Here is a 19,390-nt window from a genome sequence, read left to right on the forward strand (position 1 = left end):
TGGCTCAAGCCTGTAATCCCAGCACTTTGGGAGGCCGAGACGGGCGGATCACGAGGTCAGGAGATCGAGACCATCCTGGCGAACACTGTGAAACCCCGTCTCTACTAAAAAATACAAAAAACTAGCCGGGCGAGGTGGCGGGCGTCTGTAGTCCCAGCTACTCGGGAGGCTGAGGCAGGAGAATGGCGTGAACCCGGGAGGCGGAGCTTGCAGTGAGCTGAGATCCGGCCACTGCACTCCAGCCCCGGCGACAGAGCAAGACTCCGTCTCAAAAAAAAAAAAAAAAAACCAGGGTGAACCAACTGAACATCAACCTTGCCTGGGAACTCCAAGGAACAAAACCCTAGATCTCCTCTCTATAATATTTATAGGAGACACTTAGTTGTGCATACATTCACATAAAGTTCTAAAAAAATTTTTAAAACCTTTATTTGAAAATTTCATATAGGCATTCGAAGTACACTGGCTCACTGAATAGGAGACTTTACATCTCTCATGGCTGGGCAGCAGCTGTGTCTGGCTTCCTTACTTTAAGATCTGCCTTGATCATAGAGAAACTAAGCCAAAGTTTATTTGGTTTTGATGTCTAGCACAGTGGTTAAGTTTCTTATTTTCAAGTTCAGCAGGTAAACTTATCTCATTTTTGGAGGTATTTTTTTTTTTTTTTTTTTTTTTTTGAGGTGGAGTCTCGCTCTGTCCCCCGGACTGGAGTGCAGTGGCCGGATCTCAGCTCACTGCAAGCTCCGCCTCCTGGGTTTACGCCATTCTTTTGGAGGTATTTTTAAAGTATAAAAAGTCTGCTATGTTATTTGGGAAAGTTGTACAGTTCAGATGTGAACATTTCAATGTATTTAAACTTTACCTAAAAATGTAAAAATAACAATCAAATAGGAGAGGTAGGGAATCCATAGAGGTATAAATAAAACAAGAATGGAAGAATGCTGATAACTGTTAAAGCTGAGTGATGGAAGTTCATTATATAGTCTACTTTGTATATATTAAAACTTTTTCAGAATTAAGTCTGCTACATCAAACAGGGATTTTTTCCTATTTTAAAAATTAAATTTAAAAAAATTTTCTTACTAAACCTTAATTTTTACCTATTATTTGTTTACTCCAAATTTATTTTCATCCTTCTTAAACAGAACATCCCAAACCTATAACCTTCAGGTTCTAATTAATCCAGAAGATTAGATAAAATGTATTCTATTGATCCTGATAATCCTTACATCATACTAAGTATGTGTGCTCTTAAACCTCTCAAATTTATATGAGTTTTAAATAGTTGTGCCTATGTTGAAAAATTTCATCACCTTTAAAATTGAAGCAGTTATTCTAAAAATGTTTTCAAGCATACACAATATTTTTCATTTCTATATTTTTTTTTATCAGGAAGAACTCTTAATTACTTTGAAGTCTCCAGTGGCATAAAAATCAGAGTCACACTTAAAAGGTTCACTAGAAAGAGTCACATAAATATTCCCATTGTCTACTGTCACTGCGTGAATCCTTTGCTTTACTCCTTTGGAGCACCACTTGGGTTTTGCTGATGGATCTTTAGGGTTTATAGACTGGTACAGACCTTCTCCTGTTGCCAAAGTAATTTTGTATTTATGCCAGGGGCAAACTATACACGGTCGTCCATCAAAATCCTGGGGAAGAGAATAACTCATTTAATATTCTGACATGTCAAATGTTCTTGATACACAATAGACTCTGAAGAGAATCTGCTGCAGAAGAACCAGGTTAAAAAACAGGTTAGCTTTTCTTTTTTCCTCCTATTTACAAATTATATAGCATAAAGCAGATCCTAATCTGAGAAGAGTCCTCAAGCTCTTTTACAGTTGATTAGAAAGCCAGTTAGAGCTCTATCAGAAGACTGACATGCTCAGGCAACTGAAGCATGTGACTGCAGCTGTGCGCTTATCTATGAGATGTTAATGTCACCTCCGTGATAGAAATGGGGCAAGGAATTCAAGTGCTTCTATAGGAATTTTCACTAGCTTCTGGAATTTTCACTAGCTTCTAGAAGAATTCTAAGGTTTGGATATAAATTCAAAAGGAGTTACTAAAGGCATGAGTGCATATGATAATAGAAGAGCAATCTGTGATCCAAAGTTGTTAATTCTCAACTTTTTAACTGTCTTGGTGAAGTGCTTCTCAAACATAGGAAGCACCTGGATCTTGTTTCAATGTATGTTTCTCTGTTTAAATGTAGTACGTCTAAGGGGTTGGGGTGACAAGATTCTGCATGTCTAAAAAGCTCCCATGTGACACCAAAGTTGCTGGTCTATGGACAACAGTTTGAGGAGCAAGGTCTTCAAGCTCTCATTATGGACTGCAACTAGGGAAAATTCTATGAAACTATTATCAGCTCAGAAATGTTAAGTAGGTGCTTTCATTTTTCCCCTCTATATCCAAAAGTGCAGGAATACTGATTCGTACTTTCATTTGGTGACTGATTTGTACTGTCAGCAAAGATTCACATTTTCATAATTTACATTACATAAAACTGCCAGCAAAGATTCACATATGTGGTTTTGGACAATGGGAAAAAAATAGAAAAAATAAATACACATATGTTCTTTAACATGAGGACAGGTGTGTACACTCATCAAGTGTAGAGAAAGTGGAATGCTAAGTTCAAGCTTGTACTCTGTATCAGTTAGAGAGAGAGAGAGACCAATTTCATGAAGAAAGAAGAAATTTAGGTGACTACTTTTGGAATCCAAGGAAGCAAAGACAACTTCTTCCTCAGTTAAGACTACCGTGTGGTTTATTTCTTTAAAAATATATTTATACTGTATATTTCTGTTATAAAAGTAATATACACTCATTGTAAAAAATTCAAATTATGTAGAGTGTATAAAGTAAAAAGTGAATATTCTTTTTGATGAAAAAAATGAGATCTCATAAGACTATTATCTTATGACTTGCTTTTTTAGTCAGAAATACATTGTTCACATCTCTCCATACCCATATAGATCTGCCTCATTAATTTAATGATTGCATGGTACAATTATTCCACAGCATGGTTGTATCATAATTTATTTAACCAGTTTCCTATTGTTAAAACATTATAATGAATAATTGCCTTCACTTCATTATAATAAATAATGCTACAATGAATCATTCCTATACAAATACTTAAACATCTGTGCAATTATGGTCATAGAATAGATATAGAGTATAATTGCTAAGTCAAAAGATATGCATATTTCTCATATTTATCTTATGAATTCCCAGAATACTTGAAATTATACTCAAAGCATTAAAATATAGTTCAAACCAACTATAAATTAGTTTTGAATATATGTATATGCTGAATTTGCTGAAAATAAATTTAATTTTACATACCTCTATATCTCCCAAATGTAAAGGTCCTCCTGAGTCTGAAAAGGAATTGGATATTACCTGCAGTCACTAAAAAAACTGAAATTTTGATAGTTTTATGGTTTAAAGTTTTACAAATGAAAAATAAAATCTTACGGTAACAGCGAATATCCATAGCATGATATTCTCCCTTGTGGTAGAAAATGACCACTTCTCTATCATGGACAACAGCTGTCATTCTTTCAGATTTTTTAATGTCATCTTCTCTGCCCACACAGACAGAAGAATATTCCCTCTTTTCAGGATCTTGTGCGGAGCCATCAAGATTCATGCTAGTTGAACGTAAAGAAGGAAAGTTACAAGAAGTATTCACTAATTTGGTTCCAACTCTTTGGTTTCATAAGAATGAATAGTTTGGACTTTTCAAGATTAATAGAGGCACTTTTTGTAGCTACATAAAACATTTATATATACTGGATTATTATTATTATTATTATCATTATTATTTTGAGACAGAGTCTCACTCTGTCAACCAGGCTGGAGTGCGGTGGCATGATCTCGGCTCACTGTAACCTCCACCTCCCAGGTTCAAGGAATTCTCCTGCCTTGGCCTCCTGAGTAGCTGTGATTACAGGAGCCCACCACCATACCTGGCTAATTTTTGTATTTTTAGTTGAGACAGGGTTTCGCTATGTTAGCCTGGCTGGTCTTAAACTCCTCAGCCTCCCAAAGTGCTGGGATTACAGGCATGAGCCACTGCGCCCAGCCATAAATACTGGATTACATTAAGTAGACAGTCATTACTTTGCGTTAGAGACTCTTAAAGATTGCCAAAATTAGGGAGGATTCCTCACTTTGAGGCTAGAGTTATATTAGATTCATTTCGAGGTCAAGAAGGAAATTTCAGAACTTGTAAAACATAGAAATTTAAGTTTCACTATCCCTTTATTTCCTATCAAATTTAACACTAAACAACATTCAGTTATTATCTGCATTGTTCTCAGCCTTCTGCTGAAGGCAGGATTCTTTGATTGTCTGAATAGTCTTCAGCCTCTTGGCTAAGGTGGTCCACTTGGTTTTGCCTAGAGTACACAGTTGGCTCTTACAGGCACAACCAGATAGCTATTAGAGCAACAGAAGATGGGTATGAATGAAAACTTTTCATTTTCTTACCTCAGATAAAAACTGGTCATTGAGATGACAGCTGAGCTGAAATGCCCAAAATGCAAATGAACTAGACATGCCAACAGCTGGGGGAAGAGAATTCCATACTGAAGGAATAGCAAATACAAAAGCCTGAAGGAAAGAAAAGGCTTGGTGAATGTGTTCCAGAAGACTAGAGCATCATGTGCAAGATTGGTAAATAGGCAGGAGCCAGGTTGTACAGTGCTGTGTGCAGATTTTACTCTATTAGGAGCAAAGGAAAGTCACTAAACAGTATAAAGCAGGAAAGTGTGACTTGATTTCTTTTTGAAAGAATGCCCCGGCTCTGTGGAGAATGGATTATAGCAAAACAACAATGAATGCACAGAAATCAGAAAGCTAGGGGTCCATGAAAAAGATGGTGGTTTGCCCCAGGGAGTTGACGCTGTAGGGGAGAAAAGATAATAGTAACAGTAGCAGCAGTAGCTACAATTATATTGTGTTAACTATGTGCCAGGCACTATTCTAAGACTACATTTATTTATTAACTCCTTTAATCCTCCACGTTACTAAAGAGGTATTATTTTAATCTTATAGTACAGAGAAGTTGCGTTGATGAACTAGAATGAAGATGCTACAGAAAAATAAATAAAGATGACTCCCAAGTTTTAGGTTTGTGCAGCTAGGTGAACTGTAGTGCGAAAGACTGTGATGAGAAAGGCCAAGAAATCAATGGTATTTTTGCAGGATGGAAAATCAAGAGCTATATACATTTTTCACATATTGAGTTTAAGGTATCACAGAGACATCCAAGTAGAGATATCAAGTCAGCAACCAGATATAAGAGACTAAAGTTGAGAATTTCTAGAGAGAAAAATTGGGGTGTTTCCAGGTTATAGAATTCTATGGACTCACTTGGAGAGGAAGTGTACGTAAGGAAGAAGGTCTAAGACAATTCCTGAAGCACTTCAACATTTAGGGGTCAGGTGGAAGAGGGGCTGTAGAGACGCAAGACCAGTAGAGTATCCAATATATTGCTAATCAAATGAAATTCATTCACAGCTTTCTTCTCTATCTTATATTCTCCTTGAATTGCAAATAGAAAAAAAAGGCAGGCAATAAGGCCAAATAAATTCCAATGCTGGTCACGTCTGTGTACTAAACAATAAATAATACATGAAGAAAACTCGAGGATCCTAGGAAACTGTCCTGACACTATGGCTGTTCTATAAAGAGTTGGGCCTACCCTGTACCCTTTTCTCTTTGTAAGTTCATTCACTCCCTATACATCCACCCTCCTAGAAATCAAATACTGATTAGTATTCAAGTAAGAGCTTATTTTCAGATATAACCATTACTACACTCTTTGCCCTGTATTCCTAAAGTTTATCTCCTAGTCTACTCTTTAGTATCCTTTTGGCCAAATATAGAAATTAAAAGGTGGGAAAAAAATCAAGACTAAGAAATACCTCAGTATTATTTTTAGGAACAGGCTTAAGGGTTATAGGTTTGATCCTGTCCTTGCATCAAAATAATGACTCAGGCCAGTGGCTCACACCTGTAATTCCAGCACTTTGGGAGGCCGGGGTGGGAAGATCACTTGCCAGGAGTTCAAGACCAGCCTAGGCAACATACCGAGACCCAGCTCTACATGAAAATGTTTTTTAAAAATTACCCAGGTGGGTTGGTACTTGCCTGTAGGGTTGGCTTCTTAGGAGGCACAGGGAGGAGGATCACTTGAGGCCAGGAGTTTGAGGCTTCAGTGAGCTATGATCATACCACTGTACTCCAGCCTGGGCAACAGAGTGAGACCCTGTCTCTAAAAATATTTTTTTAAGAAAGGAGTTTGCTGTGAAATGCTCAAGATATTAAACACACACTTATCTACAAATATTTAACAAAATTACAAACCAGGTGTCAACTTCAAATAAATATTCTAACTTTAGGAAGATACTTCATCATCCATGCCTTTTTCAAATATAGTAATATTGTAGTATTTCACAGAAAGTTAAACAATATAATGTACCTTTCCTTGATCAACAGGAATCTGCATTTTAATTCCACTCAAGTCTTAGGTTACCATTTTACATAAAAAACACATATATCCAACTTCTTTTTCTTTTTTCTTTTTTCTTTTTTTTTTTTTTTGAGACAGTCTTGCTCTGTAGCCCAGGCTGGAGTGCAGTGGCTCAATCTCGGCTCACTGCAAGCTCCACCTCCTGGGTTCACATCATTCTCCTGCCTCAGCCTCCCAAGTAGCTGGGACTACAGGTGCCCGCCATCACGTCCAGCTAATTTTTTGTATTTTTAGTAGAGACGGGGGTTTCACCGTGTTAGCCAGCATGGTCTCGATCTCCTGACCTCGTGATCCGCCCGCCTCAGCCTCCCAATGTGCTGGGATTACAGGCGTGAGCCACCGCACCCGGCCCTATCCAACTTCTTTAAAGAAGGCATTTGTACCTCAGTGTACCTAGCTTAGATTGGTTACACACTATGGGCCAATCCCTTCCCCAAAAAAGAGAAAATGTTTTCATGGAAGTGCCAAGTGACTTTAGGTCTTCTGCAGAGAATTTTCCTGATGGCTTCTCTAAATATTTATTTAATCCTGTATAACTGATTGGAAGTTTTAAAATGTTAGCAGAAAAAGAGCATGGTTCATTTAAAAAGTAAGTTTATAAAACAAAAATTATTATTATTTTTTTTTTTTTTGAGACGGAGTCTGGCTCTGTCACCCAGGCTGGAGTGCAGTGGCCGGATCTCCACTCACTGCAAGCTCCGCCTCCCGGGTTCATGCCATTCTCCTGCCTCAGCCTCCCGAGTAGCTGGGACTACAGGCGCCAGCCACCTCGCCCGGCTAGTTTTCGCCCGGCTAGTTTTTTGTATTTTTTAGTAGAGACGGGGTTTCACCGTGTTAGCCAGGATGGTCTCGATCTCCTGACCTCGTGATCCACCCGTCTCGGCCTCCCAAAGTGCTGGGATTACAGGCTTGAGCCACCGCGCCCGGCCAACAAAAATTATTAAGAGTAAAATCTCTATGTTAGTGCGTTAGGAGTGAGCTTTAGAAAAAGAGAATTTATAGGTCACTATTTTGAGAGAAATAGTTCTGAGCCATGTGGAAGACAAATATCAGATATCATTGTAAGTCTGGGCTCCAAAATTGAGGTGTAGATAGAGAGGTATGTGTGTGCATGTTTGTGCATGTGTGCACGTGTGTTGATGGGGAGAGGCAGGGGCTTTGAATTCAATGTATAAAGGAAGGCATCACACACATCAAGCTTAGAAAATTATAGGGATGTCAAATTTGCACTCTGAAGTTTGCATTTTTAATTCTTGCTCTAACCAATTTTTTTTAAAATGGGGGGATACAAAATACATATGCTGTTTTTAAAAATTATCTCACAATAAAAAAGAAAAATGTATTATTTTAAAGCAAAGGCAAAGAGGACCAGGGCCACGATTTTCTGGGTTAGCTGTGGCTGACAGGAGGCAGGAATACTATCTCTGAATGGTCAGCTGGTTTTATTTGATTTTGGCAGGTACGCAAAGAACATAAATTGCTCAGGTGGCAGTATTTACCTTCAGAGTTGGGCATGCAACCTTCATCACATTTTGTGACAGAACAGAGGCATAATAATAAGAAAAATGGGAACAGACAAAGGAATGAACTGAAAGAAGGGGAAACAGGCTAAAGAAAAAGAAAAGAAAGAAATGTGGAATTTGCAATACATGTAACTGACAAAGGCTTGAGATTCAGAATATATGAATAACTCCTATAGGCCAGTAAAAAAATAGCAAATAATCATAGAAAAATGGGCAGGACATGAACAAACATTTCACAAATAAAGAAATCTGAATGGCCAATATATGTAAAGACACTCAACCTCATTAGCAGAAAAACGCAAAGGAAATGCAAAGCAAAGCCATTAATGTGATACTATTTTCTATCCACCAGGCTGACAAAAAATTATACCAAGTATTGGTGAAAATACGGAACTGCTAGTGATAACATAAATTTGTGCTACCACAGTTTGGCATTACCTAGTAAAGTTAAACATAATAATAATAATCCCACTTTGGGTATATGCCACAGAAATGCGCACAGATATACCAGGAAACATACACAAGAATAGTTATAATAGCAAAAAACAAGAACAACACAAAACCCATCAACAGTATGTGTGTATGTTCATTCAATGGAATGCTGTACAGCAGTGAAAAATGTATCTCTATATCAAGTTGGATTAATTTCAGAAAACATAACTGCAAGTGAAAAATTTAAAAAGTCAGAGTATGTTTCCATTTTTATCACGCAAGTGGCAAAACCAAACAGTATATTATTCATGGATATATGTACTATAGGGTAAATGTATAAAGAAAAGCAAGGGGATAATAAACATTTCTTAAATGTCTAAAAATACTTATTTCTTATATTTAAAATTACTCTTTTCAAGACTTAAGTTGTATCCTAATTTATATTTATGTAGCAAATGACCCCAAACCCAAGAAAAATGGAATAAAATTGCCCTTTCTATCCTCAGAGAATGTGCCTGTGCATAGATCATGAATGAACTATTTTGAGACTTTTGTACCGCTAATTTCAAAACTTGGCACCAAAGGAGGAAATAAATGAATAGTTCTTTTTTTTCTTCCCTTCCAGGCAAAAAATAGAAAAGTACTATCAAAAAGTAATGAAATACAAGAGATATAGTATAATATCAAAAGTTAATTATGTTTTCCCAACTCCCAAATAAATGGGAACCAAATACAGGCCTTTCTCAAATTTGAGTCACTACAAACTTACAGTCTTTGCAAGGTTTGCCTCCAACCCGAAAAACTGGTGAACTTTGAAGGGGCTGATAAAAAAGGAGCAGAGAAGACTGGGGCTAAACGATAAAGGCTTCAGAGAACTATGATTATGGCCTTGCATTTTGCTTAGAAAGTATTATTTTATATGTCAAATAATAGTTTCCTCTATGTATCTTAAATGGTACTATTTATAATATCTGATGACTTTTTACATTTAACACCCATATTATTCTTACTATTGTGAATATCATGAACCATTCAGACAACAGGAAAAGCCCATGTGTTCACCTTAATTATCGTTATTTTGATGAACTATTCATAAACTCCCAATGTATTTCGGTTTTAAGTCTACTTTAAGATAGTGGAATCTTAACTGAATGAAACAGAAAATTAAAGGACTCATCCAGTTTGGGGGCTAGATGAAAACCTCCCCCTGAAAAATTTAGTTGTTGTGTTCCACGTTCTCGTCGAGAAAAATTTTTGGCCTGTCCCTAAAATTGGTTTCTAAAGGTGCTAACTCCACATAAAATTACAAATCAGCTGAATGGATATTCGGTCACTATTAGATCCCTTTCCAATACAGGAAATAAATTCAAGTTGAATTTTTAAAAATATTTAGTGTAACTCAAATTTCCACAAGACACTGGAGATAAAAGAGACACGAAGTGAAACGTACTTACTTGTCACTCCTCTTGAGCCATGACTAAGGTGCTTTTACTAAGTCTGGAAACTTTGCTTACACATTATCAGAATGCTTATCTCAAGTATGACACCCTTGCTTTTAGGTGCAGGGAAGAAAAATGTCTTAGTAGTTTCTGAATGGCAGAATAATAATGGATAAAACTAGCTGTCCTTCAGTAAGTGCCTACTGCTTGGACCCTTTGAATATAATAGTTCATTAGTCTTCACAAAACCGCCAAGGGGTAGGCATTAGTTTTATTCAGGTAGCACCCAATGTTTTTATAAAAACATGGGGCTTGCAAGTAAACTACCCTGAAGACACAAAAACCTTTCAGCAAAACAAAATTTTAGCAAAGCAAAAAAATTGGTGATATATATTGATATTTACATATGTCACCAAAGATGTGATCACGAGTGAGCTAGACCTGGGTTTGCATACCAGTTCTGCGTGATTTGGGGCAAGTTGCTTAATTTCGCTGTGCTGCAGTTCTTTTACTGTAAGAAGGGCCCGCCACATCGGGGTGCACATAGGGTAAAGCACACAAATGCTTTAACACACGTCAAATGTTTAGAGCAGGCCTAACACAGAAAAAGTTCAAAGCGCGTTAGCTGGCACCTCTAAGGTCCATCCAGCTCTGGCAGTTATCCTGCCTAACTTCAAGCTGTGTTTAACATTTCGGTAAAGACGGCCTGCAGTTCGGAGACTGCACGTGGCTGTCCAGGTGCTGTAAATTCTCCACTACAGACTCCAGGAGAGAGTATCTCCAGGACGGCCGGGGCTGCTGTAGCCTGGAGCAGCTTCTATACTTTAGAGCGCACAAATGCCATGAAAGCTTGTTAGAACGACCCGCATACCCCCCTGAGGTGGCAGGTCTCAGGTGTGGCCCAAGTTTCAAGGTGAACAAGCTCAGTGGGTCTCCTGTGCCTGAGCGGAAGCCTGCCCTGGCGGGTTAACAGTTAACGCTGAACCGAAACCCAGGAGGGCCTCAGGCCTCGCAGCGGCCCGGAGCAAAGGCCACAGGCCAGCAACCCCGCCACAGCCAGAATGCTGAGTCCACGCCCGCGGCCCGGCCGGAAGCAGCTGGATCCGCGAGCCCGCCCCCTGCGCGGCGAGAACAGCACTTACCGTCCCCGAGTCCTCGCTCCGCCTCCGCGTGACGCTACTGCGCGAGCCAGAGCTCCAGACTCGCGCGGCGCCTCGGCGGGGCGGGGCAAGGCCGTCCACGTGACCGGAGAAGGCCCGCCCCCCAGGACCGCCTCTATGGCATTGCCGGCAGTTGACCCTGGTTGATAGAGATCGCTGGCCAACAGCGCCTAGCCAGCACCTTCAAACGGGAGGCCTACTTGTGTGCTTGACAAATGTGGATAGCATCAGTTTACTTTTTAGATGTTTGTTGGTCTCATTACATGTATTCAAATTTTAGATGCGCCCAGCGATTTCGTTCAGGAATTTACCCTATGCAAATATTTGCAGGTCTTCGCGATGCTTGTAATCCATGTATAAGCGATGTTAAGGCAGGGCGTGGTGGCTCACGCCTGTAATCCCAGTACTTTGGGAGGCCGAGGCGGGCGGATCACCTGAGGTCGGGAGTTTCAGACCAGCTTGACCAACATGGAGAAACCCCGTCACTACTAAAAATACAAAATTAGCCGGGCGTGGTGGCCCATGACTGTAATCCCAGGTACTCGGGAGGCTGAGGCAGGAGAAGAGCTTTGAACCCAGGAGGCAGAGGTTGCGGTGAGCCGAGATCGCGCCGTTGCACTCCAGCCTGGACAACAAGAGCGAAACTCTATCTCAAAAAAAAAAAAAGGATGTTTATTGCAATGAAATAATGAGAAGAGCTAAAGTGATAACACGGAGGAATGGTTCAATAAAACACAGCACAGCAGTACAGACGTGAATTACTTCGTGGCTGTGTACTGTATACTCAAAGGACAGGTTCATGATGTAATGAATAGTAAAGGCAAAGCATGGAATACTATATGCGGTGTGCTGTCTTTAATGTAAACAAAAATTATTTTTTGAAATACAAACATGCAGGTATGTATATAAACTTTTTCTCGAAAAATCAAAAGAAACAATATTGGTTGCTTTGGGAGGAGATGGAGAGTTTTCACTTTCATATTTTGAACTTTGCAATTTTGCTTTTTTCTCATTAGACTTCCCTGAATTGACAACAACAACAAAGAAAACCACCAAACTTTCATATTTGTGTTCTGAGCTGGGAAACTAGATGAGCCTAAGTTTTTAAAAGTTTCCTTGACTACCTTCCAATGCAGTGGTTCTTAACCCTGGCTATGCCTTAGGGTCGCTTGGGAGTTTTGAAAAGTCGTGATGCCCAGTCCGTATGCCAGACCAACAAAATAAAACACAGATTTATTTGGGGTTGGGGGCGGGTGGGCAGATTCAATATATGTTTTTAACTTCCTGAGTGATTCCAGTGTGAACCCAAGGTTGAACACTACAACTTGTATTTAGTATGGTGACATATTGATCTCCGGCTCTAGGGTGGCCCAGTGAACCTAGGGCAGCCGAAACCCAGGAACTTTGTCCGTTATACCTCAGCGTGCTATATAAATGCCATTTTTAAAAATGAGCCTCAACCTGTAAGAAGCTGAATAGCTCAGAATAATTTGCCTCCAGTGCTAGTTTCTTCTGATTCTCTTCTTTTCAGTACAGTTTTAGGGTGATCAATAATATTGTATAGGGTCATTTCCCTTTTGGCCATTTGTTTCACTGACCCAAACACAAATTAACTATCTAGTTTTGATGTATCACTTATCAAAGAGATAAAATATATTTTGAATTGTTACAATTTCCATTATCTGGTAGTCATCCCAAATGATTTTATTGGCACGTGGAAGGTGTTAGCAGTCCCCAGCTTGTCATCGAAGGACTAAACGAGGTTTGCCATTTTAGAAATCCTTTTTCACTTTGTCATATTCTGGACATTAAAAAAGGACACATCTTAGATCCATCGACCTTAAATTTGATTTTGAATAAACTGAAGACCTCAGTAGTTATACATGCATATGCACACAAGAAGGATGAAAGAAGAGAAACTTTCTTTTATCTCTACCAAAAGTATTCATATGGTTAGTCATGTGATGTTTGGAAAGCTATAATGGAGGTCGGAATAAACTACCCTTCTTCATTTCCCAAGTACACACACACACAAACGCACAAAACCATTCACACACAGGCGTGCACATTAGGTAACAGCAAGAAACCATCCAGTCTATTTGGAAGTCATTATTGTTTAGAATAAAGTTCATGATTCCTACTGTTATTTTGCCTTTCTTTTTTTTTTTTTCAATAGAACAATGTGAGCAATGCTACCACCAAGTTTCACCTGTGGCCACCTTGGGGCATGTTTTACCTTTTCTTTTCTTCCTTCATTTGTTCTTTTAGTCTTTTCTATGCTTCTAACCTTGGCCTATTAGTGACACCTAGTGGTACCTGTGGCCAGCTTTCCCCCTGATTTTGGCTCTCAATATCTTCATGTATGGTTTCAACTGAAAACTGTGAGTCTAGTCCCTCTGCCGTGAGCATCAGGCTGTTTCTAGGCAGACTTTTCAGGTACCAAGACTCCCGTCTTAGAGAAGTTAAAAACTTGCCTTCAATCCTAAGCCAAAATCTGTTTTGATTGCTAGTGAAGGCACCTGTGTGCTCCTAGTTTCACTATAGGGAAGTTTGAAGGGTGTCCACCGATCTGAATTTCCTACTCCTTTACACCAGAAAAGGGTGATAATACTGCCATTACTAGGCCCTGGAACTCAGATTATGAGACAGTGAGGGTGGCTCTAAATACCACCTATGTGCTTATGACTCCTACATTAATGTCTCCAGACATACGTTTGTTGGCGATGCCTACTTGACATTTCCATGGGGCTCTTGTGGCAGAAACAGTGGTGCTCACCAGACATCCCATCGACTACCCCACATTTTCCAGCTCCACTTACAGTTTGTTGCGGCCACATAGCCAGTTTTGAACAATGGGTTGTAGACTGAAGCATAGAAAAGCTGAGATGAGACTTCTCCAGTTGCCTCTTTTTCTGTCATAAGAATTAACAACATTCTGGATGGTGGAGCCTACACCAGCCTGGGTCCCTGAGTGACTATGCAGAACAGAGACCACATCACCCCACCAATTCCCTAACTTCCACTAAGCCGTGAAAGTCACATAACTTAAGTGAGAAATAAATTTTTATTATGTTAAGGCCCCTGGAATTTTAAGGTTGTTTATAACATACAATAGTTTGACCTGATAATTCATAGCTATCTCTAATTTCATTGTGTTCAAAATCGAAATATTAGTTCTCTCCCATAAATCTGCATTTCTTTGTCTTCTCCATCTCCATAAGTGACAACACTGTCCATCTTCAGGCTTAAGGGAGAAATCTGCATGTCTTCCTTGACTCCTCCCTTTTCCTTACCGCACCCCTTCTTGCCCGCCCATACAGAAAGGAGTTCACATAACTGACCTGAGACTGCTATCCTTAAAAAGTTCTGCTTGCAAGATTGGCCCTTCGCTGACATGTGAGAACTTGGCAGGTAAACAGTCTCTTACTGTTGTGCCGAAGCCCCATTAACCTCAGTAGGAAAGGAACCAGGTTCAAGAGGCCGAAGAACAGACCTAGAGCTAGCAAACAAAACATGGTGTTTTATTAGGTGCTTACAGAGTCCAGTGGTGGTGGGCTGGGCAGGAAAACTGCAACCGCCTGCAACCATCATGCAGTTTACATGGTATTTTCACTTTACACCCTCCCCCTAATAATCTCCACCTGGCAACCTTCATGTATCCCAAAATTCAGGGCCTCAGTTCCCTGTATTAGGTGTTTCTCATAGACAAAGAATTACTCTCCAGGTTGGCTACTCCCAGATTCCCTAGCTCAGAACATGCATTCAGGTGCATCTGCCATATGGGGTCATTCTGAAGGTATGCATAAATTATTGCTATCAGGTGAGTTTACCTGACACCTACACCTACACATATAAAGCTTTCCCTAAATGATAAAAGTGACTCACTGTGCCTAAGCTATTTGTACAAACAATGTGTCTATGCTGATCACTTGCCTTCCTTCTGAGATTCTAGAACTTGGTACCTGCTAAGCAGAGGTGCCTGTGACCAATCCCCGATAAAAACTTTGGCTGCTGAGTCTCAGTCTTTCCTGGGCAAAAACATTGTAGGCATGTTTCTACATTTTCATTTCTGGAGGAAGAATGCAGTCTGTGTGACCCCTCGTGAGAGGGAGAACACATAGGAATCCTGCACACAAAAGTCTTGCATGCTCTGCCTGAGTCTTTTTCTTTATAATCCAGCTGTGTATCCTTACTAAGTTTCTGTAATAGCGTAACTGTAATGAGTCCCAGAATCTAGTGAATCTCCGAATGTGAAGGGGTCTTAGGGATCCCTTGATATCCCCCCATATCTAATCCAGCACTGAGTCCTGCCGATTCTTCCTAAAATGTATCTGAAATTACACCGCTTCTTACCTTATCTGCTATCACCACCCTGAAGATGCTGTCATCTTTTATTTGTGTTGGACTTTGAGAGGCTCCAATAACACCTTTCTTTTATTTTCTGCCTGAGTTTGGAACCAGTTGAGAGACACAGAAAGAGATCAAGGTGTGAACTTTATTTAACTATGAACATCTCAATTGGGGTAGCTTAAACGTGCAGCCAAAGGGACTAACAGCCTCCTGAATTAAACTTATGTATCAAAACTCTCTTAAAACTGTCCTCTCTAGAGGACAGACTAGATTGTACCCTCTCTACAGGTACACAAATCTGTAGAAAGAAGAAAGGAGCTAAGCTGAGCATACCAGGAGAAGTGAGTGAAGGTTGGCGATTTGAATAGCTGAAACACTTCTTGTTCACTCCTGATTTTTATCTGCCTGGTGGGACTCCTGATTTTTATCTGCCTGGTGGGACTCCAAGTCCTGAGCATTAAGTAAATGATACACAGCTGACGTAAGTAGGGGTGTGGAGAAGAGTGTCTGATCAGCAAACACTACCGACCCTGCATTGAGCCTGAAGCAAAACACTGGCCATTTGAACCAAGTCAGACTTAGCAAACACACACAACAGAGCTATGTGGGCCCAGTAAAGGCAAACCCCAGAGGTTTTCAGGTGATGTGGGCCTCGGGTGCAAGCTGCTGCTCCTTGACCTTGAACAACATTCAGAACATATTCATTCTGCTACGCTGAGTGTTAGCAGAGACAGAGAGGCCACACAGACCTAAGAGAGCAGGTATAACTAAGACAAGGACTAAATTATGTCTTTAAGGACTTTGGCCTTTCAGACAGTAGTGGGTAGGGTCAGGTTTGCTGCAGTTAGAGGTAATGATATTAATGAAACTGAAGCTTCAGGTTCCCACACTTGCATGGGGCCTTTCCAAGATCCTGAGGTCCTCAGGGACACTAGTAATGTGTTCACATGGTCATATGCTCTCGCTCTCTCTCTCACCCCACCCCTCATATATATAATTATATATAATTTGGTAACAAACACAAAAATACAGAAAAGTACAGGGAAACTCTATTCCCAAACACCCATTTGAGAGTATAATACCAATCTGATGCCCCGTCACTCCCTAATGCTTTAGTATGTATTTTCTCCAAATCTGGACCTTCTTCTACATAACCACAATACAGCCATCAAAATCAGGAAGTTAACACTGACACACTACCATCTAATCCTCAAATTCAGTTCAGAATCAAGAGTGTATGTTTAGTTGTCATGTTTCCAGCTTTCTTCAGTCTGAGATATTTCCTTACTCTTTCTTTAACATTTATGATATTGGCATTTTTAAAGATTACAGGCCATTCATTTTGTAGAATGTCCCTCAATTTGAATTTGTCTGATGTTTCCTCCTGATTAGATTCGGGTAATGAAAGCACATCACAGAGATTGGACTTTGAGCCTCTGTAGGTTGCCCCTTGATTCCCTTCCCACTGGGCTTGAGCTGGCCATGCTACATCACCACACCATGTTGCCATCTGTCCCTCGAGGGCTCTGACACTCCTCTGGGAGCCACTGTGGTCACTCCTCCTTCCCATCCCCCTAGCCAGCATGTGTGTCTACCCTACTCTGTCCCACCTGCTGGCTTTAGGACTGAATTGTTCAGAAAGGAGAAAGAAGACAGGGAGGAATAATGATAATAATGTTTTTGTAAAATGTGTAAAAGCAAGGTAACTTAACTTCTGTGGATCAAGGCCATTGTCTGTTTTCCTTCTGTCACTCAGACATTTTGGGGACCTGGCGAAGGGGCTTCTGAGTTGGAAATACATTTAGTTTGGGTTTAGTGGGATATAGTTGTATGGTTTATAGCTTCCAAGAATTCTCCAACTGCTCACTGTGGTGACTCTCCCTGTATGCCCGAATGAGGGTGAGGGCCAGGGTTCTCTCAAAATGTGAAGGTGGGACAGTGCCTGACATGAAAATATGTGAGTCCTAGAGCAGAAGCCAGATTTGAAATGGATGGAGCCAGAAATTAGGCTGCAGAAAATTCCATCATCAGATGTTCGGTAATGTTGTAAGTGTGGGATTCTGTTCTCATTGACAGTACACATGAAATGTGCTTGGTAATAACATCATGTAAACTATAAACCCATCACATCTTTTTTGATGGGAATCACCTAAAATATAATTTATCAGAATTCCTATGTCTAAAGTACACAAACCTGTACCGGGTCTACAAACTAAGTTTGTTTTATGCTTCCTGTCTATTAAAAAAAAGATTAATACTGTAGGAAAGATTGAATTATCTATCGGTTCCATTTATATAAAATATTATCATAAAATTATTGTGTGGAGGGATGACTAGAGAGTAAGTAGACAAGATTGTAGGCAAAAGCTATTATAGAGGTGTGTCTGGCAATTAATGTTGGCTATTATGGCGGTTTTAAAATTATTTGTATTTTTTGTGATGAATCGTTCTAATTAAATATTTGCTTTTATATGTATTTTTAAATGTATTGTTTTGTGTCTTTTTCTTAAAGAGAACCCTTCCCCACATTGTCATCTAAATCTATACCCAGCTGCATTTAAACTGTAAGGCGGCTGAGCGCCGCGTGTGCCTAACTGGAAATTGCCCATGTGGGGATGGGTAGGCAGCACTGCTTCAGATTTCATTCTGCATTCTGGGCCAGAGAAGGAACTGTGGAAGGACAAACCTTAGATTCCCGTAGCACGTCCACATGCTCAGAGTCACTCCACATCATCAAGAGAGCTCTGGAGAAAGCGTAGCTCAAGGCAGATTGTTTAGCCTGTCACTGAAAACAGCCACTGAGGCACAGGATTGAAAACACACTCCCAAGAGAGCTCCATGTCAATAGACAGAGATCTTGCTCAATTAAGTACAAGGGCTCAGCATGGACATGGCAATGAAGAGAATTTTAATTGATAAGAAGTGAAAGACACGTGGAGACTAGGGCCTCCACCTTTGTAAATTTCTAAACTTGTTGGAAGGCAGAATGACTCTATTGCCTGTGTCTGTGAATGGCTCACCCTCTGCCCACTCCATTCCCCAGATTTGTTCAGCATGATGCCCAAATGAACCTCTTATGAAAAGATTTCTCCCAAATAGTTTACCTGCACAGGGTATAGGTTTGGATTGCCTGCACTGAGAGACTGACAGCCACCCTGAGGAAGTTGAGACACAGAGTCTCTCCTCTCAGATTCTAAGCCTATGCTAGAGTTTTTGGGTTCTAGAAGTATATCTTTATTTGGCAGTTGCTCCAGGGACAGAGAATGATTTGTTTTCTAACTTTGGTGGGTAGGTGAGAGGCTAGTGCTACGATAATGTTCTGGCTTCTGCTAAGACTTTTAACTCTTTAAAAGAGTGAGGCTCGGCTGGGTGCGGTGGCTCACGCCTGTAATCCCAGTACTTTGGGAGGCCAAGGTGGGCGAATCACCTGAGGTCAGGAGTTCGAGACCAGCCTGACCAACATGGAGAAAACCCGTCTCTACTAAAAATACAAAATTAGCCGGGTGTGGTGGCGTATGCCTGTAATCCCAGGTACTTGGGAGGCTGAGGCAGGAGAAGCACTTGAACCCGGGAGGCGGAGGCTGCGGTGAGCCGAGATCGTGCCATTGCACTCCAACCTGGGCAACAAGAGTGAATTCTGTCTCAAAAAAAAAAAAAAAGAGTGAGGCTCATCAGAAAATGGAAAATGAACAAATACAACTTCAGAGATAGACTGTAGATGCGGCTGCTGAAGGCTTCAGGAGTCCCCCAGCTGAGGTTGTGCAGAATCAGAAATAGGAAGAGCTCTGATTTTTTTCATAGAAGTGCAGAAAAATTTGATTTTCGAACTTTGACCCTTCAGATTTTGATAACTTTGGGCTTTACTTGCAAGAGGATTTAATCTCTGAGCCTCAATTTCCCCCAGACATTAGTTTAGAGCCCAGATATGATGTT

The 19,390-nt window shown here is 40.3% G+C and overlaps 1 protein-coding gene across 6 annotated transcripts; it reads right to left on the reverse strand.

The window, feature by feature from the left end:
• Positions 1 to 692: 692 nt before the first annotated feature.
• On the reverse strand, positions 693 to 11,173 carry RFESD (Rieske Fe-S domain containing). 6 transcript variants are annotated; one of them, XM_033179090.1, is made up of 6 exons: positions 11,090 to 11,118; positions 5,392 to 5,562; positions 4,507 to 4,604; positions 3,490 to 3,665; positions 3,358 to 3,392; positions 693 to 1,652 (listed from the first exon to the last, which is right to left on the reverse strand). In XM_033179090.1, exons 2-6 carry the CDS (start codon positions 5,449 to 5,451, stop codon positions 1,389 to 1,391), a joined length of 633 nt encoding a protein of 210 aa, XP_033034981.1. In that variant the 5' UTR covers positions 5,452 to 5,562; positions 11,090 to 11,118; the 3' UTR covers positions 693 to 1,388. The 6 variants fall into 6 exon arrangements, with proteins under 6 accessions (XP_033034981.1, XP_033034979.1, XP_033034980.1 ...); XM_033179088.1 differs by lacking the exon at positions 4,507 to 4,604 and having other exon boundaries at positions 11,090 to 11,109; XM_033179089.1 differs by lacking the exons at positions 4,507 to 4,604; positions 11,090 to 11,118 and adding an exon at positions 9,963 to 9,979.
• Positions 11,174 to 19,390: the final 8,217 nt, after the last annotated feature.

Source organism: Trachypithecus francoisi, unplaced genomic scaffold, assembly GCF_009764315.1.
Source record: "Trachypithecus francoisi isolate TF-2019V2 unplaced genomic scaffold, Tfra_2.0 Lachesis_group2, whole genome shotgun sequence".
NCBI classification, from domain to species: domain Eukaryota; kingdom Metazoa; phylum Chordata; class Mammalia; order Primates; family Cercopithecidae; genus Trachypithecus; species Trachypithecus francoisi.